At 50.0% G+C, this 22,971-nt stretch overlaps 1 protein-coding gene across 1 annotated transcript; it reads left to right on the top strand.

Moving 5' to 3' along the window:
• Positions 1–11,114: 11,114 nt before the first annotated feature.
• On the top strand, positions 11,115–16,897 carry TCF15 (transcription factor 15). Its single transcript, XM_036825991.1, has 2 exons — positions 11,115–11,699; positions 16,452–16,897. Exons 1-2 carry the CDS (start codon positions 11,181–11,183, stop codon positions 16,524–16,526), a joined length of 594 nt encoding a protein of 197 aa, XP_036681886.1. The 5' UTR covers positions 11,115–11,180; the 3' UTR covers positions 16,527–16,897.
• The last annotated feature ends 6,074 nt before the right edge of the window (positions 16,898–22,971 follow it).

Below are 22,971 nucleotides of genomic sequence, written 5' to 3'. Positions count from 1 at the left end.
TGCATTTGGCTGCATGTAACAGAAACCCAATATAGTGGCTTCATCAAATAGGAGTTTGTTTTCGTTTTTGTTTTTTTCCCCAAGAGATTAGAGGCTAGTGTGGCTGGCTGCTCAAGGAAATTATCCATGACCCAGCTACTCTGGCTTTCCACTCTGCCATCCTTAGCATGTGACCTTTGTCCTCATGGCACCAAGTTGGCTGCTATACCTCCAGGAATTGCATCTTTGTTCCAGGCAGGAAGAAGGTGAAGGGTAGAGGACAAAACCTTCTCAGAAGACTCTGTCATTTCATTTGAGGAAGTAGGCCCTCCCTAGGAACTTCTATCTTCATCTCATTGGCCAGAATGAGCCACATGGCCACCCCTAGCTGCAGTGAAGCCTGAGAAGAGGACTATAAGTAGGGATGCCCATTGCTGCCCCAGACAAATCAAGGTTCTATTGATAGGGAGTGGGGTAGATATTGTGTAAGCAGTTAGGAGTCTGCATGCCAGTCCAGGAGGACAACCCACAAATGCACCTGTTGTGCCAGCATCGCCATTGACAACTGAGGTTAGACTGAAACACAACTTCATCGTGGGGCTCCCTTATTTAAGGTAGCTGAGGTGCCCTAAACTTGATCTAGGCCACCACCCTCAGGAAGCCTCTCTGGACAGCACTGGGTCTCTGATTTCACTCTTCTCTGAAATCTTAATGGCTGGGCTGGGCTGGGGTTAGCATGATCTGTCTACATCAGAGTTCTCAGGGGCCCACTCCCCAACTTGCACCCCCTGCACCATGTAGCCTGCAGAAGGGAGGAGAAGTGCCCACAGGCACAGTCAGCAGCTGAGCTGAGAAGAGGGTCCCTGCCCCTGACACTCAACCTTGAGGATTTTTAATAGGACTCTTTGAATTTTCAAAGGATTCATTAAACAGTGGCTTCATTCAGCAAGTCTTGAATTTCTCCATCAACTTGGTGACTCTGTGTCACCTGGCACTGGTATTAGGGCCAACTTGAACCAGGTGGGTACCTGGACAGGCTAAATTATTTAGTACTTTCTTCAACTTGATGGTCTCTAAACATCAGTCTGATATCCCTTTAGAGGGATGGAGATGAAGGAGAACACCCATGGCCGCAGCCACCTCTTCTCTATTACTGAGCAATTCCACCTTGGCCCCAAATTTGCATCCCCTACTCCACAAAATCAGAACACTGCCGTTAACAGGCTGATTCTCCCCGGGGTGGAGTTTTGTGAGCATCTGAGTTTAAACTACCCTAGAGTGTGGCTCTTCCCTCCTCATCCCCATCATAAGCAATTTATCAAAGAATTCCTGTCACTCCCTAGCTGTGTGACCTTAGGCAAGTTACTTAATCTCTCTGTTCCTGACTCTACTCATCTGTTAAACGGTAATATTAATAGTACTTAGCTCATGGGGTTGCTCTGAGGATTAAATGAGAAAATGCCTACAAGTGTTTAGAAGAGTGCCTGGCATATAGTAATCCCTCAATAATATTATTCTTTCCATTTTATTGCTCTTTCCCTGATAGAAGTGCCAAGAAACACATTTTCCCCCCAACATGTTACATTTCTAATGATGTTTTGGTGTCCTGTAGAGAGTGGGGCTCCGGGAAAATGCCTGGAATCCCTCTCTTCACCCAGCTCTGCCTGGTACAGCGCCCACCTGCTCACTCCCCTGTCACCCCTATCCAATGTGCTCTCAAGAAAGAATGGGATACCCCCTCACACCAAGGTGGTTGTCATTGACAACAGTTGGAGAAATGTCCACTAAACTGTATTCTCTACTGGGTGTCTGTGCAGGGCGGGGTGGGGGGTTTGTGGGGGAGAGTCTGTGGTCAAATAAGTCTAGAAAATGAAAAGTGAAATGAGGCCTAAGGAGGTTACTTGTGCAGGGTTTCTCAGAGCATTTAATATGCTAATGTCTGCAACCCTGTAGACGGCAGATGCAAAATGCAGTTTCCCAGACTTTTTCTTATCATGGAACTCTGGGCATCTTCTAGAACAAGAGTTCCCAAGAATTCACTCCTAAAAATAATGGCCTGGGAACTTCCCTGGCAGTCCAGTGGTTAAGACTCTGTGCTCCCAGTGCAGGGGGCCCAGGTTCAATCCCTGATCAGGGAACTAGATCCCACATGAATGCCACAACTGAGAGTTCACATGCCACAACTAAGGAGCTTGCTGCCGCAACTAAGACCTGGCGCAACCAAATAAATAAATAAATACATCCCTGGTCGGGGAACTAAGATCCCACGCATGCTGCTCAGTGTGGCAAAAAAAAAAAAAAAAAAAAGCCTGGAGGGACCTTAGGTAGACTGAGCTCTTTTGATAGAATCAAGGACACCAGCTCCACACCAGAGGAACCACGTGGATGGGGTCAATGGCACTTTTTATTAACCTGAACAGAACAACAGAACGAAACAAAACCTGGCATCTCTATGGAAGGACAGTTTAAATGTTTATTCAACAGATATTTCTGGATGCATATAATGTGCCAGGTACTGCCCTGGGTCTTGATCTTGCTCTCTAAGAATTTCAATGGGATGATGAAAGTGGGAAAAATTGCTATCAGGCCAAATTGAGAAAACCTCTTTTAAGGATTAAATGATGATAACAGCTAATACTTATACAGCACGTGCCAAGTGCCAGGACTGGTACAAACGCTACATATTTTGAGTCATTTAATCTTCACAATAACCCTCTAAAGGCAGGCTCTCTTATAACCCATGTTTCACAGACGAGGAAGCTGAGGCACAGAGAAATTCAGTAAATTTTTCAAGATCACAGGGGTGGTAAGTGGCAGAGCTGAACACAGACAGGCTCCTGAATCTGCAAATTTAACCATGTGACACTGTATTATATCCAGAGATAACACCTCTGGCAGGCATCACTAGTTGCTTCCAGTATCTATTCTTCCATTCTTCTATACTAAAAGAAACCCAGCAATGAAGACTACATTTCTTAGCCTCCTTTTCAGTAAAGTATGGTCAAATGACAAGGTCTGGTCAATGGGATGTGAGCAGAAGTGAGGCTATAACTCTCAGACAAGTGGCCTCAACTGATGAAGTGCACCCTTCCTTCCTCTGCCTCTTTCTCCTTTTTGCCAGTTGGAATGCAGACAGAATGACTCCAGCAGCCATACTGGTCCATGAGACAACCTAGGGAGTGGAAGTCACATATGAGAGAGCAAAAAGATAGGCAGAGCCTGGGTCCCTGACACCATCTGCTTTAGTGAGTTAATGTTACATAACAAAATACCCTAAACCTAGGGGCTTACAACATCAATGATTATTTATTATCTTTATAGTTCTTTCTTTGTTATTTTTCACAGTTCTTGCAGGTCAGGAATCCAGGATCCACATCAAAGGAAGCTCACTCACAAGGTTCCAAGTTGGTGCTGGCTGTAGGCTGGGGGCCTCAGTTCCTCTCTATATGGGTCTCTCCACAGGACAACTTGAATGTCTCATAGCATGGTGGCTGCCATCTCCGGATGAGTGATTCAAGGGAACAAGGCAGAAACTAAATACAGGCAGACCTTGTTTTATTGCACTTCCCTTTATTGCACTTCACAGATAATGCGTTTTTTACAAACTGAAGATTTATGGCAACCCTTCGTCAAGCAAGTCTATTGGTGTCATTTTTCTGAAAGCATTATTCTTAAACTAAGGTATGTTCTAGACCTAATGCCATTCCACACTTAATAGACTACAGTATAGTGTAAACATGACTTTTATATGCACTGGGAAACAAAAAAATTTGTGTGGTTCAATTTTTTGCAATATTCATTTTATTACTGTGGTCTGGAATGGAACCCGCAGTATCTCTGAGGTCTGCCTATATATACCTTTATCACCTAGATTCAGAGGTCACATGCTGTCATTTCTGCCATACAAGTCAGATCTGATTCAATGGGGGAAGGTATCTACACAAGGGAGTGACACCAGGAAACAAGGATCATTGGAGGCTATATACACTATAGAATGCCAGATCAGCCCTACCTGCAAACGCCTTGAATGTGAAAGAGAAATACACTTTTATTTTGCCTAACTGAACTTAAGATTGTGATTAATATATCTATGAACTCTTGGCACAAAGTAGGCCTGCCTTAAATGCTAACTATCATTAGTCTTTTTTTCCAAGTAGATTGAGGTGTAGGACTTTGTCCTCTTTTGTGCGTCCCCTCGTTTACACACAAACATTTGTACCACTACCATCTAGGTCAAGGTTTGGTACAAAGTAGGTTTAGGAGGCTGTGTATCAGCCTTTTAACTCATTCATTCATACAATAAGCATTCACTATTGTCCACCATGTCCAGGATCTGGCCTAAGATTCTGGGATAACTTCCCTGCCCTGGAGAATTCATAGTCTAGTGGGGAAGGCAAGCACAATGAGACAGAAAACAAGCCGCTTCTCTGTCTTCAGAGAAATTCAGATTAAAACAGGAAGTCAGGTAATTCCAAGTGCCAGGGATGATGTGGGGGAAAGTGGTCCCAAATGCCCTGCTGGACATGTGGACTGGAGCAGCCATCTTAAAGTGTAGCCAGACAGCACTCAGGCTATGTGTATTCTCTCCACTTCCAGAATCCTCCTTCTGGGTGTATATGCCGGAGAAACACACGCAGGAGTCATGCACCAAAGGTTATCATAGTGTTGGGGAGGTGGGAGTTGGAGGTAGCTACAGTGTCCATTGCTCAGGGAGTAAACAAAGGAGGCATGGTGGATACATGTACACCGTGCATACTAAGCAGCAGGTAGAAGCAATGAACTCCAGTTAGACTCAGCACACAGAGCACAGTGTCAAGTCACAAAATAACCTAGAAACAGATCTATGGAAACTACCATTTGTGTAAGTTAATAACCCACTCACACAAATCAGCACCATTATATTTTATAAGGACACCCACATGTTCAAAGACATGCATCAAAAATATTAGAGTAAATCCAGAATATCCAATGCAATACTAAAGGAGAACGTCAGAGGACTGACACTACCTGACTTCAAGACTTACAATAAAGCTACAGTAGTCAAGACAGTGTGGTAGGGACTTCCCTGGTGGTCCAGTGGGTAAGACTCCACGCTCCCAATGCAGCAGGCCCATGTTCAATCCCTGGTCAGGGAACTAGATCCCACATGCATGATGCAACTAAGTGTCCGCATGCCGCAACTAAGAGTCCTCATGCCACAACTGAGTCTGCATGCTGCAACTAAGAAGTCCGCATGCCACACTTGAAGAGTCCTCATGCCACAACTAAGAGTCTGCATGCCGCAACTGAGTCCGCATGCCTCAACTAAAGAGTCCACAGGCTGCAACTAAGAGTCCACATGCTGCAACTAAGAAGTCCTCATGCCACAAATAAAGAGTCCACATGCCGCAACTAAAGCGTCCGCATGCCGCAACTAAGAGTCCACATGCCACAACCAAGAGTCCGCATGTCGCAGCTAAAGAGTCCGCAAGCCGCAACTAAGAAGTCCGCATGCCACACATAAAGAGTCTGCATGCCGCAACTAAGAGTCCACATGTCGCAACTAAGAAGTCCACTGCCACAGCTAGAGTCCACGTGCCACAGCTAAAGAGTCCACGTGCCGCAACTAAGAGTCCACGTGTCATAACTATAGAGTCCGTGTGCCGCAACTAAGAGTCTGCATGCCACAACTAAAGAGTCCACATGCCGCAACTGAGTCTGCGTGTCGCAACTAAAGAGTCCATGTGCCACAACTAAGAGTCTGCATGCTGCAACTAGGAGTCCGCATGCCACAGCTAAAGAGTCCGCATGCCGCAACTAAGAGTCAGCATGCCACAACTAAAGATCCTGTATGCCGCAACTAAGACCTGGAGCAGCCTAAATAAATAAATAAATATTTTTTTTAAAAAGTGTGGTATTGGTGAAAGAATAGACAAATAGATCAATGGAAGAGAATAGACAGCCCAGAAATAGACCCACATAAATACAGTCAACTGATCTTTGACAAAGGAGCAAAGGCAATACAATGGAGCAAAGATAGTCTCTCAGCCAGTGGTGCTGGAACAATTGGACATCCACATGCAGGAAGATGAATCTAGACAGAGACCTTACACCCTTCACAAAAAATAAGTCAAAATAGATCCTAGGCCTAAATGTAAAACACAGAACTATAAAACTCTTGGAATATAACATAGGAGAAAACCTAGATGACATTGGGTATGGTAATGACTTTTTAGATAGGATACCAAGACACGATCCATGAAAGAAATAATTGACAAGCTAGACTTCATTAAGATTATAAACTTCTGCTCTGCAGAAGACAATATCAAGAGAATGACAAGACAAGCCATAGACTGGGAGAAAATATTTGCAAAACACACATCTTATAAAGGACTAGTTATCCAAAATATACAAAGAACTCTTAAAACTCAACCATAAGAAAATAACCCTATTAAAAATTGGGCCAAAGACCTTAGCAAACACCTCACTAAAGAAGGTATACAGATGGCAAATAAGCATATGAAAAGATGTTCCACATCATACATCATCAGGGAAATGCAAATTAATTAAAACAACAATGACATATCACTACACACCTATGAGAATGACCACAATCTGGAACACTGACTATACCAAATGCTGATGAGAATATGGAGAAACAGGAACTCTCATCTATTGCTGGTGGGAACGCAAAACGGTACAACCACTTTGGAAGACAGTTTGGTGGTTCCTCATAAAATTAAACATACTCTTGTCATATGATCCAGCAATTGCACTCCTTGGTATTTACCCAAAGGAACTGAAAATTTATATCCATCCAAAACCTGCACACAGATGTTTATAGCAGCCTGATTCTTAATTGCAAAAACCTGGAGGCAACCAAGATGTCCCTCAGTAGGTAAATGGATAAATCATGGTACCTCTAGACAAGGTAATATTATTCAGCACTAAAGAAAAAAAAAAAAAGGTATCAAGCCATGAAAAGATATAAAGGAACACTAAATACATATTGCTAAGTGAAAGAAGTCAATCTGAAAAGGCTACATACTGTATGATTCTAACTCTATGACATTCTGAAAAAGGCAAAACTATGGAGACGATAAAAAGATCAGTGGTTGCAGGGATTGGGGTGTAGATGAACAGGCAGAACACAGAATTTTAGGGCAGTGAAAATATTCTGTACGCTACTATAATAATGGATATATGTCAGCATACATTTGTCCAAACCCATAGAATGTACAACACAAAGAGTGAATCTCTGCGTGATGATGATGTGTCAATGTACAGCAGATTCATCAATTGTAACAAATGTACCACTCTGCTGGGAGGTGTTGGTAACAGGGAGGCTATTCATTTGTGGGAACAAGGGGTCTATGGGAAATTTCTCTACTTCTCAATTTTGTTTAAACCTAAAATTGCTCTTAAAAAATTGTCTTTAAAAAAATAGAGGGATTCCCTGGTGGCGCAGTGGTTGAGAATCTGCCTGCTAATGCAGGGGACACGGGTTCGAGCCCTGGTCTGGGAAGATCCCACATGCCGCGGAGCAACTAGGCCCGTGAGCCACAACTACTGAGCCTGCGCGTCTGGAGTCTGTGCTCCGCAACAAGAGAGGTCACGATAGTGAGAGGCCCGCGCACCGTGATGAAGAGTGGCCCCCGCTTGCCGCAACTAGAGAAAGCCCTCGCACAGAAACAAAGACCCAACACAGCCAAAAATTAATTAATTAATTAATTAATTAATTTTTTAAAAAAAAGAGTGGGTGCCCTGGTGGGGGGAGGGAAATGGAGTGGGGAATCAGGGAGAGAAGTCAAAACACAGTGTGTCAGCGCAAGACTTTGCACCAAGGTTTGGGAGGAGCCACAAGGCAGGCTTCACTGAGAAGCTACACTGAACTTTGGTGGAGGAGTAGGGTCGTCTGGTCAGACCTGAAGGGATGGGTCTCCAGAAGAGGCGGACAGACAGGGCAAAGCTGGTGCCTCGGAGGAACTGCAAGTGTTTCAGCGGGAATGAAGGCCGGGGTGCCCTGGTCAGGAAGGCAGGGGTCAGCTGCTGTTCTCTCACCCTGTAAGACCCTCCTCCTCTTACCTGGTAGACTCCTACTCAGCCCTCACACGCCTCTGGGCTGCCTGAGAGGCAGTGTGGCTGAGGAAGACTGAGCTGAGTTCCTCCGCTGGCCCCGGTGTGACCTTGGCAAGTCACCTTCCCTTCTCGGAACCTCAGTTTCTTCATCTGTGACATGGGAATAACAATACCTACCTCAGAAGGTTGTGATGAGGAGGAAGTGAGATGAGCAAAATATTGATACAAAGTCGCTGCCCCAAGAAGCTTATTTTCTGGTGCAGATAGACAGCTGGCAGACAAATAAATATGTAGTGTGTTTGCCACTGTATTCCCAGTACCCAGAACCGTGCCTGGTGCATAGCAGGTACTCAATTAACATTTGTGGATGAATGAATAAATGAATGAGTGAAAGTAATGATGAATACTCTGGAAAGAAGTAAAGCAGGGGAAGGGGAGAGGGAGAGCCAGAGGAGCACTGAGGGGTAGGGGAGGCCTCCCTGAGGAGATGAGATTTGAGGGAAGATGGGACGGAAGTAAGGGAATTAGCTATGGGAATATCTGGGGACAGTGGGTGCCAGGCAGAAGTGGGCTCCAGGGATAGCGAGGAGGCCCGTGGGGCTGCAGCAGGGTGAGGAACAGAGGAGGGGAGGAGCTGAAAGCCTCGTGTGGGTGGGCTGGGACTCACAGGAGCCCCCTCCCCACTCCCAGGGACAAGGCCTAGAAGAGTCCAAGCTGCTCAGTCCCTTCCCAGGCAAGGTGCTCCTCAGCGGCGGGCCCCAGCCCCGGACACCACTAGCACAGACTGCTCTCGGGTGTTTCGCGCTCCGTGTGCCAGGCCCTGGCATTCCTGGCATAAACTCATTATCAGCTCTAGGAATAAGTACTATTATTACCCCTCCGTTTTCAGAGCAGGAAGCTGAGACTCCAAGAGGCTGCTAACCTTGGGCCGGAACCGGGTCTCTCTGATGCCAGGCCCTGGCTTGCACCGACCACATTGTCCTGGAATTCTTTGTTTACAGCTCGCCTTCCCCTCTGGGCTGCAGAAGGCCCTGAGTCTCATTCATGGTTTTATTTTACTCCCAGGGTCGTCTATGTCAAAACCTGCCTGAGGAGCGAATGAATGAATGCGCCTTCCAAGGAAGCCCCCTCCCCACCTTCCGGGCCCAGTTCACGCCCTATTTGGCTCCTCCAGGTCTTGCTGGAATGGGAGGGGGCTGGACTGAGGAATTTCAAGCCGCCTGAGGGTCCAGAGCAGAAGAGAGGGGGAGGGGGGGGAAGCGAAAGTGAAGGGAGCGGGAGCCCCTGTGAGGAGGCGCAGACAGGGAAGGAAATCTCCCGGTAATAATTCATCGGCTCAGGAAGCAGCAGCTTGGCCTGGGGCTGTGTGTGGGGCTGGCCCTGCAGGGAGGGGGCCTCGCAGCCTCCTTCTCCTCCTTCCCAAAGCCCAGCCTGGCTGGGGTCACTGTCAAATGAAGGGGGGGGAGAGCCAGGTGTGGGAACAGACCTTCCTGAAGACCCTAGGGCCTGAAGACTTCAGGGACTGCTCTCCCAGCAGCCAGCTCCCCATCTCTCCCCCACTCTGGCCTGGGTCTGGGAGCCAGGAATGCACAGCATGGCAGAGCTGGGAGGCATCGTCAAGAAAACTGATGCCCAGAAGGAAGATGGAGCCGAAACGCACCTAGAAACCTTCCAACTTCACTCCCTGTGCTCTCTCTGCCGCATGGGCTGCCATTTGGGCTAAAGAGAAAGTTATTGTCAAGGCCAAGCAAATATAGGCTTGGCCGGTCCCCAGGATGGAGCTGGGAAAGGGGCATGAGCAACCTGGGGACCCCAACAACCATCATCAGCTCAGTAATTCTTCCCAGGGCCTCTGAGGAAGAGGACATGTCAGATGTCAGGCTGAACAATCTAAGGTTTTCAGAAGGAAGGAAGGCAATGAGGGAAGATATTTCCCCCCACCCCCTCTCTTCGTAAGGGTGAGTTTTTTGAGGGGGTGGTGTTGGCACTTCAAGCAGAGGGAAGGGAAGTGTGTGGATTTGGAGCCAGGGAGGCTGCTGCAGTCCAGGATGGGATTGTGGGGAGTAAGGGAGAGAAACTTGCATTTTACTGGGGTGGAGACAGGACAGGGGTGATAGTGGGTCCCAAACAGGCTGGGGCCACTGCCCTCACTCACCCTGAAGGCCAGAGCTGTCTTATCTGTAAATCAGGGGTTCTTCCCCACAACTTCAGCAGAGGAAAGTAAAGATCAGTAAAGCACTCAGCACTGTGTCTCGCACAACCATTTTGGTGGTAGGACCTCAACCAAAATGTCAACTCTGTGAAAGCAAAGAGTTTGTTTTGTTCACATCTCTGTTCTCACCTAAAACCATGCCTGGCATAGCAGGGACCCGATAAATATTTGTTGAATAAATGAATGAATGAATGGAGTTACTGGCGTTGGTGTGTTTTGTTTTTGTTTTGCTTTTTTTTTTTTTTTTTTTTAAGTTTGTCGTCAGGGATGTGACACCATCGAGCCCTTATTTGGAAAGTTTATAGTGTTTCTCCAACTGTTCTCCACTGACACCACCATCCTGTACATAATGCAGAATCCTGGGTCGGCTGAATCAGATTGGGGGGAATCCGGGAATTTATCAAGTCAAAAGCCCCCCCTTCCCTAATTCTTACACGAAAGTTGCAGAACCACAGTATTAGAATTTGAGGAAGGAAAAACCCGAGCTGGTTTCTCTACAATCTTCTTTTCGAACGAGGAAACTGAAGCCAGGAGAGGAAAAGGGACCTGCCCGAAGCCTCCCTGCGGTCTAGGCTGAAGATGAGTCCGGATCTGGGAACAGCCCACTCCACCCACCCAACCCATTCCGACCCCCGGCTTTTGCCCCGCTCGCCCGCGGGGATCCAGAGCCTTCAGGGCGGGCCACCAGCTCGCGGGCCGCTTTCAACCTGGGGAACTGGGGCGAAGGGCCCGTAGCCATTGGCCGGGGCGCGGCGAGCGCCTCCCCATTGGCCAGGGCGGAGCCCCCCGCCCCGGCCGGGGCGGCCTCGGGACTGGCCCCTCCCTCGGCTATAAGGCGGTGACCGGCTGAGCCGTGGGAGCGCGCGGGAGCGCACGGCGGGGCGCGGCAGACGCTGGGACGCGGCGCACCAAGGGAAGCGGCCGGCCGCCCATGGCGTTCGCGCTGCTGCGCCCCGTCGGCGCGCACGTGCTGTACCCGGACGTGCGGCTACTGAGCGAGGACGAGGAGAACCGCAGCGAGAGCGACGCCTCCGACCAGTCGTTCGGCTGCTGCGAGGGCCTGGAGGCGGCACGGCGCGGCCCGGGCCCCGGAGGCGGGCGGCGGGCGGCCAGCAGCGCGGGCCCGGTGGTGGTGGTGCGACAGCGGCAGGCGGCCAACGCGCGGGAGCGGGACCGCACGCAGAGCGTGAACACGGCCTTCACGGCGCTGCGCACGCTCATCCCCACCGAGCCGGTGGACCGCAAGCTATCCAAGATCGAGACGCTGCGCTTGGCGTCCAGCTACATCGCGCACCTGGCCAACGTGCTGCTGCTGGGCGACGCGGCCGACGACGGGCAGCCGTGCTTCCGAGCGGCGGGCACCGCCAAGAGCGCGGTCCCAGCCGCCCCCGACGGCGGCCGCCAGCCGCGTTCCATCTGCACCTTCTGCCTCAGCAACCAGCGCAAGGGGGTGAGTGCGCGCGGCGCTCCAGTACTGCGGCCGCAGGGTCAGGGAACGGGCCTCTTACGGAGCAAAAGAGGGGCCGAGACCCCAATGAAGAGAGGGGGAAGAGACGTGGAGTCGTCGAGGGTGCGGCCCTCCAGGCCCAGAGTTTGGTGTGGAACAGAACCGCTCACAATGTTCCCCAAACAAGGGGTGCAGGGAAGCCCAGAGCTCGGGCGTGATTTAGAGGATGGAGATTGCTCATCGAAGGACACCCCCTCCCACTAGGAGTGTGCTGGGAAGAGCGTGTGGGGAAATCATAACAAAGGCTATCATTTATTGAGCTCTTCCTATGTACGGGCGCGCATTCCTGGTCTTTCTTTTTACCTTCACAAGAACCCCGTCAGGCAGGACCCGTTTTATCATTCCTGGTCTTTCTTTTTACCTTCACAAGAACCCCATCAGGCAGGTAGTTCTGCCCGTTTTATGACTGGTGAGGACCTGGGGCTCAGAGGGGTGCCCACATTACTCAGCTCGAAAGCCAGAATGCAGGCTCTGGGTTTGCTGGGTATGTGTTGCCCTGAGCTGCCCTTACCGTAAAATAATTGTCCCGTATCCTGAGACTGACCCAAGGGCAGGAGACTGAGAAGAAAAGGGGATGCACACCCCCAGTCAAGAGCCTGAGGTACCCAGCTGATGAGCAGTAGGTGTGAAGGAGGGGGTCTCTTGAGGATACCCAGCCCCCAAAGAGATGGAGTGCTGGGGAAGGGCACTGTTGAGCCAGCCGGGCAGAGCTGGAGGTAAGCTCCTGTGGTCTGTCCTAAGTAAGGATGAGAACCAGGCTGGTAGGGGACGGACGGGGGTGAGTAGCAGCAGAGGTTGCTGGGGGGTGCTCCTGGTTGAAAGCTGGTTCTCCTGCACAGGCCCCAAGGAGCCTGCTTCACCCCCAGCCTTTCCCCTTTCTGGCCTGGGCTTTTCTTAGAATAAGGAGGCTTGTCTTGTGACAGCTTTGGATTCTAGCAGCTACTATTTACAGCTGGGGAAACTGAGGCTGAGAGAGTCCCTGACTGGCCCGTGGCCTTTTGGAAAATGAAAGAGCATGGGGGCACAGGGAACTCTGCTCAGTATTCTGTAATAACCTAAATGGGAAAAAAATTTGAAAAAGAATAGATACATGTATAGGTATAACTGAATCACTTTGCTGTACACCTGAAACTAACACAACATTGTTAATCAACTATGCTCCAGTATAAAATAAAAATTTAAAAAAAAAAAAAAGGCATGGGGGATTGGAGTCACGCCTCTGGGTCCCCTAGTCTTTGGTTCTCACAACTTCCCCAGCTCCCCTCTTCACTCTGTTCTGGGGAAGCCTCTGTGTCCTGGCCTCAGACCACCCCCTTCTGGCCTCTCACCTGCCATTGTTGCCTCAGTTTCCCTAAGTCAGTCTTTTTCGTTTCAGATTTGAACTCTCTCCAGGGTCCCTGATCCTCCCAGCTGTGGGCCCTGGTCTGTGGGCCCTCAGCAATACTCCCTGACTGCTTTTCACCTATTCACTCAGTTCAGCAAACCTTAACTACCCGACAGCTGTTTTTTGTCGACTCTGAAAACATTCCCAGAGAAGCAGGTTGTGGATGCCCATCCGCCACCATCAGGAACTCCCAGTGCGGGCCCAGGGCAGGGCCTGGAGGTGAAAACAGGGATGCTGTGGTCTGATGGGGAGGGGGGTGCACAAAGGGACTGTCAGGGCCAGAGGAAGCCCCTGACCCAGTGGCTAAGTTCCTGACAGAGGCTTGGGGATGGAAGCAGGCAGGTTGAGGCAGTAGGGGAAGATGTTCTAGGAGCAGGACACAGAGCTAGAGCCTAGAAAAGGAAAAGGGTAGACGTTGAAGGTGGCAATGCATAGAGGGGAGGCGAAGACTGGCCAGTGACAGCAGTGTCAGCAGTCTTGATGAGCACTGATCTCTCGTGCTAAGCGCTCTCCACGTGTTACCATTAAAACCCCCCCGCAGCTGGGGAAGGAGGTGCTCTGGTTATCCCCAACTGCTTAGAGATGCTGTCACTGGTTCAGAGACACCGCCCATGATGGAGTCAGGATTCGAACTCAGGCCTGCCCAACTGGGATGTGGAAAAGGTTAGTATGGGAGGGCCCTGTAACAACAGGCCCCGGGGAGAGGGTGTGTCCATCAGGTGCCTGCCCCCCACAGCAGGTAGGCTGGGGGCTTCTCTGCTGGTCTCAGGCCTGTCCCGCAGATCACAGGGCCTCGCCTGGGTCTGGCTGCTTCCCTGGGATCTGTATACAGGACCTAGAACCCAGCCAAATTTGGCTGTGGAAGCCATGCTCTCAAGCACACAGGCTCCTCTGGGAATAAGCAAAAGGGGTGATCCTGGCTGGCTCTGGCCCCCAAAGACTTGAGGACTCGACTAGAAGAAAACTGGCTGTCTTGGGGAGCCTGTGGGAGCCTTCCTTCTCAGCTTTGGTGACCAGAGAGCTCCAAGGCCCCAGACCCTATCCCTTCACCCTGAGCCACCACCTCGTTCCCAGCTGGCTGGTCTGGGGTTGGGGTCACCATGGAAATAGCTCCCTGTAGCATCTTCCTGTTTAAGGAGGGGTTAGGTGTGGCCCTCTGTGGTAGAAATAGCAAGGGGAGGTGGAAAGGAGGTTCTTGTCTCTGCCCTGTTTTCCCTTTTGTTACCTGGGGGTGGCGGTCAGATAGGATCATCTTGTAAGGCCTTCCCCACTTGGCGTACCAGCTCAGGAGCAGAGGTGGCACAGAGGGCAGTGGGGCAAGGAGGTGCCATCACCAGACGATACTGATGCTAATACTTGTGAACATTCATGGAACACGTACTATATCCCTGACACTGTGCTAAGGGCTTTACCTGCGTTAACGTGTGTAATCCTCACAGTAACTAACTTTACACATGGGGAAGCCGAGGCTCAATGAGCTGAAGTCACTTGCCTGAGGTCTGACAGGTAATCCAAGACAGAGCAGGGGTTGAAGCCCAGGTCTGTTTCACTCTAGCCACCTCCTAACTACAGTGCTTCCCAGAGCCCTTGGCGCTGAAGCACAAAGGGACAAAGAAGCTGGGGCCTAGTCAAGGCTTCTTCTAAATGCATTTGGCAGTTTACAAGCCTCTTTCACAGCTGCGGTTGCATTTGATTGCACCCTGTGGTGGCAAGTAGAATCATTTTGTCCCCATTTCACAGATGAAGAAACTGAGGTTCAGGGAGCTGAACAGTCCCAGCATCCTCAGGGGACACAGGTCTCGCAATGACTGCCAGACTTGGGGTGGAGGTGGCTCTCCCTTACCCTGAGGACTTAAAGTGAAAAGGTGGGTGGCCGGTTTTCTGTCCTCCAACCTCAACACTGCACCCCCCACCCCCATCCGCCCTTCTCAGCCACTGTTGCCAGAGTTTGTCTGAGAAGCCCAAGCCCCAGGCTCTGCTGGGACTGTGGCCTCAGCCCTCAAAATAGCCCTGCCTGTGAATGAACATGCTGTCCCTGGGCCCGGAGAGCCTCAAGGGAGGCTGGGCTCGCATCTGGATGGATCTGCCCCAACCTGGGCCCAGGAGTTGAGCGGGGCAGCGGGCAGAGCTCCGAGATGGTCAGCGGTTTCTCTAGATGGCTGAGAAAAATGCCGGTCCCATTATCTCCTAGTCAGGCTCGGGGGTGAGCATTTACAGTGGGATTTCAGACACCATTGTGTCTTGGAAACGGGACAGACTGTTGGACAACATGGATTTTTCTAGCCCAGCCCTTTTTACCAACTGGCTGGGTGCCTCTGAGACAGTCATGCAACGCTGGAGGCTGCAGAAGAGGGGGTACTCTAAGGTCTGTGATCTTGCTGGCTTACAGTGAGGATGAAACCCACATGTCAGACCTCAGAACAGTGGGTAGAGACTGCCCCTGCAGTGTGAGGGACAGGTGGCTTCCGGGGCTGCCACCATCAGCTCGTCTTCCAGTGGACACCCCTGATCCAAGCAGCGTTGGTTGGCAACTGCTCCACGCCAGTCCCTGGGCTGGAACTGGGACTACATAGTGAAAGACTTTCCCCGACCACCCCCTTGAGCTCCCAGCCTGATGGGAGAACACAAGAGAGACCCCATCTTCCCCTTCTGGGTTTTATCCTGGCCCCAGAAAGGCAAGAAGTGCTAGGCAATTGCAGGAATAGAGAAATCTTCCTAGAATAGGACCAGAGAGCGTATTCCTGGCAGAGGGAACACCCTGAATGAAGGCAGGGAGGCCAGAATTCCAGAATCTACTTTTGAGGTGGACGAGTAGGCCACTGGGTATACAGCCAGGCAGTGGGAGAACCACTGTGGGGTGTGTTCTGCCCTTGAGTGTAAAATACTATGATTTAAACTATATTGGATTTTTTTTTAAGCAACAAATCGCACGAGGAAGAAATGGAAAAAGTAAAAAAGTATATAGAGTTAAAAAAAAAAAAAAAAAAGGCTTCCTCCCATCCTGTCTCCTCATCACATTCCTCTCCTCTGAGGAAACCCGTTAGTGATTTCCCGTGTGCCCTTCTCTCTGGACATCTCAGCACACAGGAACATGCACTCAGTCCTTGCTTTCGTCCTTAAACGATATTAGTCCATAAAGAGTTAGTCATCCCCTGTTAGTCCATATAGAGTTTCTTCTGCCTTCTGCAAGAACTTGATTGTGCAGCTAACTGATTTTTTATCAAGTCCCCTATTGCTGGACACAGAGGTTAGTTCCAGTGTTCATGATGACCCAACTGAACTCCCTAATACCTCTTTCTCTCTTCCTGCAGGGTAGCCGTCGTGACCTGGGGGGCAGCTGCTTGAAGGTGAGGGGGGTGGCCCCAGTTCGAGTGCCTCGGAGATGAGCCTGGACCCCTGTGTCATTTGCTCCAAGCAGGACCCTGAGAAGGAGGCCAGAGGCCAACCACTGGGCGAACAGGGGAAGACCCCAGGAGCTGAACCCAGGTCCCTTCTTTGTGTAGGGACCAGAGGACAATGGCCTGGGCCCATGACCCTCTGAGCAGGCCCCCTGGGACATCTCCACCCCACCCTGGAGAGCCGTGAGGACCCATCCAGCCGGCCCGAGCCCTGGCTGGTCAGAGACAAGGCAGAACTTTTGGAAAAACAAAGACTGTTGTTGACAGAGGATGTGTGTGTGTCTGTGCATGAGTGTGGGTGTGTGTATGAGAGAGAGAGAATTGATGGGTTTAAAATAAAAGGTATTTTTAAGTAAAAATTGTTCCCAGCTGAAGAAGGGAGGGGCCTGGGGACATCAGAGGTCAGAGGTGGCCCCTCTCCTGGACCTTGGAAGAGACACAGGTGTCACAGGTGCCACCCTGTGCCCTGGAGGGGGTGGAGCTGGGGGAAGGCAGGGGACCCCCCTCTCTAGCAATCGAGATAACCAATCTTTCCTCACTGTCTTCTTGAACAACTGTTGGGTGTCTGGTGTGGTTGGTAAAAAAAAAAAAAATCTTAATTTTATTTATTTTTGAATAAGGAATATATTCATCCACATGGTTCAAAATTCAAAAGGTACAAGAGGGTATGTGGTGAAAAGTCTCCCTCCCTCTTGTCCTCCGGCCACAGTTCTCCCGCCGCAGGCAGGCTCAGCCACTAGTTTTTTTGTGACGTCCCTATTCCTTGTGAATAACCAAGCAAATACAGAAATATACATATATGGTTTCTTCCACTCTTTACACAAACAGTAGCATATTGTACCCACTTTCTGCTCCGTGCATTTTTTTTTCCTTAATCTAGCTTGGGTGTTATCCCAAGTCAGTACATAAAGGTAAAGGGTATCTTCATTCCTTTAGTAGCTGTTTATTCCATTTTGTGAACATACCATACTTTAACCCATCCCTTATCCACATCTTTACAAACAGGGCTAGGTAGGCACGTGGTTTTTCACATGTGCAAATGAGTGTGTGCTAACGGGATGCTTTTGCCCATGTTGGAGCTGAGACGATTTAAAGAAAAAATGACAGGGCTTCCCTGGTGGCACAGTGGTTAAGAATCCGCCTCCCAATGCAGGGGACACGGGTCCGAGCCCTGGTCCGGGAAGATCCCACATGCCGCGGAGCAACTAAGCCAATGCACCACAACTACTGAGCCTGTGCTCTAGAGCCCGAGAGCCACAACTACTGAAGCCTGCGCGCCCAGAACCGGTGCTCCACAACGAGAGAAGCCACTGCAATGAGAAGCCCGCACACCACAGTGAAGAGTAGCCCCTGCTCGCCGCAGCTAGAGGAAGCCCACGCGCAGCAATGAAGACCCAACGCAGCCAAAAATAAATAAATAAATAAATTTAAAGAAACAATGACATCCAAAGGCACGTGGCTGGCACATGGCAGGGTGACAATGTGAGGTCTGTCCACCTGTAAAGCCCAAAGTGAGCTTCCCTTGCCCTGGAGATGCCCCAGATTGGGTGCCAGCCCCTGTGACCCTGATTATTCTCCCAGAAGCCCTGGGAGGTGGGGGCCGGTGTTTCCCCGTCTCACAGATCTGTCCCTGTGGGGCCAGGATTGGAGAAGCTGGGGGGGCTGGAGGCAGGGGAGACAGGGAGAGGGGCCAGGAGAGGAGGCAGAGCCAGGCAGCCACCCTTTCCTCCAGGTACGTTCATATGCCTATTTTTTAATCTATTTTTTTAATAGACACTTATTTAGTGTTTACCAACTGAAGCCTGGCTCTACATTCCATGCTTGTATCCACTCTGCTCTGTCACCCCCTGTATTTGACCCTCGGACAGAGCCTGAAGTGGGGCTGCCCATTTTGCAGATCAACAAACAATACCTCTTCGGGAGCTAATTAGGAAAGCACACTGTACCCCCAGCACCTACCCAGCTCCAGGTCCAGGCAGCCCCTGGCAAAGCCACAGGAAAAGGACTGTGACCTTGTCAATGGCAGGAAACCTGGGAGTGGGGACAGAGCAGACACTTGGGTGCTCTGGGCTGGAGGCCCACTTCTGCCACCAGATTTGCTGGATGACCCCGGAGAAGTTGCTTGACCCCTCTGGCCCTCCCTGGCCTAATCCCTAGCCAGCAAGAACAGTTGGGACAGAAAAATAATTATTTGTTTTGCCTTAGTCGTTTTTAATAGACTATGCACTGGGTAAATAATGTAAGTTGTATCCAATAGTATGCAGTGAAAAGTATGTACCTCCCTCAGGCTCCTCCCCAAAGGCACTTCTGCTGTTTCCTGTGTGTCCTTCCAGAAATGCTCTATACTGATTACTAGTTCTGAAAAAGTATTTATAGATTTCTCTGCTTATGTTTTCACTGTAAAAAAATTCAAATACTGCAAGACCCTAGAAATATCACCCATCCCAAAGACAACTACAGTTAACATTGTAGTAATCCTGAAGAATTTTTGTAAAACACATACACTTAAACAATCATTTACAGCATACTAAGTTAACACTTTTTATCAAAGTATAATATACCTGCAGGACAGTGCACATGCCATTAAGTTACTTTCACAGACTGAGCACACCTGCGCACCCAGCATGCAGATCAAGAAATGCAATTAGCAGCAACCCAGGAGCCCTTTTGCACACCTACCCATACTAGGTTCCTTCAGTTGTATTCCCCTTGAAATAGACATCACACAGTATTCACAGTTCAGAAGACACAAAAGAATAAACTGGCAATGAGTTTCCTTCCAGCCACTCAATTCCAGTTCTCAGAGGCAATTCTGGTAACCAGAGTCTCAGAGATTCCTTCAGAGACAGTGTTTGCAGATACAGGCAAGTCACATATATCTTGTTTTTCCACATGAGAGGTAGTATTTTACACACTGTTCTGCACTTGGATTCTTTTTTTTTCCTTAACAATACACCTTCAGTGTTTAAAGAGCTGCTTCATGCTTTTTCGCAGCTGTGTAGTGCTCTGTTCTGCACATTTTGCTGCTTGCTGTCTTCCTGGGGCCTCGTTCCTGGGTAATGGACAGTTAATGTCTCGGGGCCCATGTGAGCTACAAGGCCAGCCCAACACACATGACTTGGGAGAGGCACAGCTGTGGACCAGTACCTCTGGGGGCCATTTGCCTAACATCACTGTCCCCAACACACAAGCTTTCCACCTTCAGGATGGGCCAACCCAGCCAGGCTTCTCCAGGCTGCCTGAGCGAGGGCCGACTCGGGCCCAGAGGATTTAAAGGAGCTCAGGGAGAAGAAACCCAGGGCTGAGGTGGGTGGAATGAGCAACTTCAACCAGGCCACCTTGGACCCTGAACAGGAGGCCTAAATATCAGGTTGCACCCTCCACCCAAACCTTATTAGACACAAGGAGCATCATCACAAGAAGGATGTCGGAGTCCATCACTTCACAATGAGAAGCTGAGCCGTACAAACGAAGCAACCTGCCCGAGGTCCCCCCAGTGAGTCCCTGACTGTGCTGGGCCACCGGGAACCCAGGTCTTCCTGCCTACCACTCAGGACTCTCTTCTCTAATTCCACAGCTGCAAGTGGGAAGGACTCAGAAGCCACCCATGGCAATGGAGAAACTGAAGCCCAGAGAGGGACAGCGATGAGCCAGATTTGCACAACATTTGGAGCTGAGCTGGGCTGAGAATGCAAGGTACCTCCCTCCAGCCCAGGGCTCCTCTACCACGTTAAGTTCCTCTCATTGGCCCAGGCCACTTCCATTTTATGAGGCTCCTATTAGATTAAAAAAATAAAAACCCCACAGAATAGAATTCCAAAAACTCTAACATATTTAGCAAGTTAACTCTTAAGCAACCATATACAGTCACAAGTATGATGCATTATCATGAGAACATTAGAGGCTTCACAAAAACATCAGTCCACGGGACACACATGTACGGTTGAACATCTTTGTTCAACCCTGCCTGCATCTCCTGCTATTGTGTATTTTACCTCATCTGGACTTGATATCAAAAGTCTAGACCTGGACAGCAAAATGCAACATGCCTCTGGGCTGGATCCTGTCCTGCAGTGGGGTGATGCTATAGAGGACATTACTGGACAGTTGACAAAATTGGATTAAGAACAACAGATTAAAGTATTATATCAATGTTACATTCACTGAATTTACTAACAGTATGGTTATGTAAGAGGATATCCTTGTGCTTCAGAAACACACCCTGAAGTATTAAGGGGTAGAGGAACATGATGTAGATGACATACTCTCAAATGGTTCAGAAAAAAATAATCTGTGCGAGCGAGAGAAGGATAAAGCAAATGTCCCAAACTGTTAAAACTTGGTGAATCCAGGTAAAGGGTATATATGAGTTCTCTGTACTACTTTTTGTCACTTATCTGCATGTTTGTAGATGATTGCAGAGTGAATAGTTAGAACAAAGTCAAGATCTTGGCCCTAGGATGTGAGGCCTGCCAAATGGTCTCCTGGCCCCCTCTGACCTGCCCTGCTTCAGCTGCCCCAACAGAGGATGGAAAACACCCCCAGTGGACCCAGGCATCCCTTCCCATGACTCTCAGGCCCCTGTGCCCTTCAGAAGGCTAAGGTGGTCCCAGCCCCAGAGCCTCCTGCCACCATGATTTATGTCCCTGTGAACCTCAGCAGCTGTGAGCACGGGTCCCGCCAGGCGGCCTGCTGGGGGGGCCAGCGTTTGCCTCTCAGCGTGTCTAATCCAGACCAGACTTGTAGACCCCATGGGCCTGGGATCAGGCTCCCAGGGGGCCAGGGTCAGAGGGTAGGCCAGCAGGGCCTGGAAACTGGGGAGGTGCTGAGGGTGAACTGGCTGGAAGGCAGGAGACCTGGCCTGGTCTAGCTTGGTCACTGCTCCTGTGTGACCAAGGGTGGGTGTCTGCCTCTCTCTGGGCCTTGGTTTTCCTCATTTTAGCACAGCCTGCACACAGTAAACCAGAAGGGCTTTGTAAACTGGGACAGACTGGCCTTATGGGAGGGAAGACTGGTAAAATTTAGGAGTTGATGTTTTCTGAATGCCCAGATCCTCTAGGCTGGGAAAAGTGCCTGACTTTTTTGAGGGCCTACAAGGTTTCAGGCCTTGGTCTGCACACTTTACATAAGTTAATTAGTGTAGCCTACTCAACAAGTTATTGCTCCATTTTATAGATAAGGAAACTGAGGCACAGAGAACATGCCCACGTTCACCTGGCCCCTGGTAAGCAAGTGGATTTGAACCAGGTGTTCTGGCTGCAGAGCCCCACTGGGTTTTCAACCACTGGCCAACACCCCGTCACCAGGTAGGTACCCAATCCTGTAAGGGCCTGACTGAACCTGGGCTTCCAGAACAAGACAGATAAGTCATTCCCCCAGCCTGGGTCTTCACCTCTGCTCAGGGCCCAGCCTGCACTGGGGGAATCAGAGTCTGGGTTTGGGGCCAGGAACCTGCATCTCCCACCGGCTCGCAGCTTTGCCGACACTCCCAGAACTGGAGAGGCTCAGACACAGGGTTTTGGAGGGTTTAAATGGAAGGGCCTGGAGTTCATCTCCTTAGAACCCCTCAGGTCACCAATGGGGACACTGAGGCCCAGAGCAGGCAAGGTGCATCCCCAATATCACATAGCAAGTCAGAGATGGGCCAGAACCAGTCACTGTTTTCACTGCTTGGTGACACCACACCCCCTCGTCCCCACGCCGAGCAGCAATAAGCATGAGAGTCAGAGGCACCGCTCCGGGTGACTCACAAGTATGGCCTCACTTAATCTTGCAACAACCCATGTAAGTTGGTACTGTTGTCATCGCCATTTCATAGACTAGAAAACAAGGCCCAACGTCACCCAGCTCAGCAATGGCACAGACGTGATTCAAACCCAGAGGGTCTGGCTCCGGATCCCAAGGCCTGAGCCACAGCAAGGAGGTAAACCTCAGCAGGAGGCACAGGATAGAGTTTAACATCATAGACCTACTTAAGGTGGCTGGCTCAGCCTGTCAGGCAATCAGTCAACAAACGTGTATTGAACTGCTCTGTGGACCACGCAAGGCTCTAGGGATGGCCAGAGAATAAGACAGATGTGGTGCCTGCTCTCACGGGGGCTGAGGTCTATCAGAACAACAGGCTCTGAGCAAATAGTAAAAGTATGACGGGTGCTTCCAAGGTGCGTGGGGATGTGTGAGTGGGAGAGAGTAGAGGAAACGTAAGGATGATGCCTCTGAGGCAAGAAGAGGTTTTGCCGAGTGTGAAAGGTTCTGCAAAGCTGTCCAGGCCACCCCTGCATGAGATGAGTGATGGGGCACCTGTGGGTCCCTGGATCTCCCCTGAACGTAACCTGATAATCCCTGACACGTCTCCTCTGAGCGCCCAGAGCGGCTCTGAGAAGAAGTCAAAGCACGGCGAGCCTCTGCGGACAGAGAAGAAAATAATGGTGAA

Source organism: Balaenoptera musculus, chromosome 15, assembly GCF_009873245.2.
Source record: "Balaenoptera musculus isolate JJ_BM4_2016_0621 chromosome 15, mBalMus1.pri.v3, whole genome shotgun sequence".
Taxonomy (NCBI): Eukaryota; Metazoa; Chordata; class Mammalia; order Artiodactyla; family Balaenopteridae; genus Balaenoptera; species Balaenoptera musculus.
The sequence above is the reverse complement of the archived record's forward strand: the minus strand, read 5'-3'. Positions and strand labels throughout refer to the sequence as shown.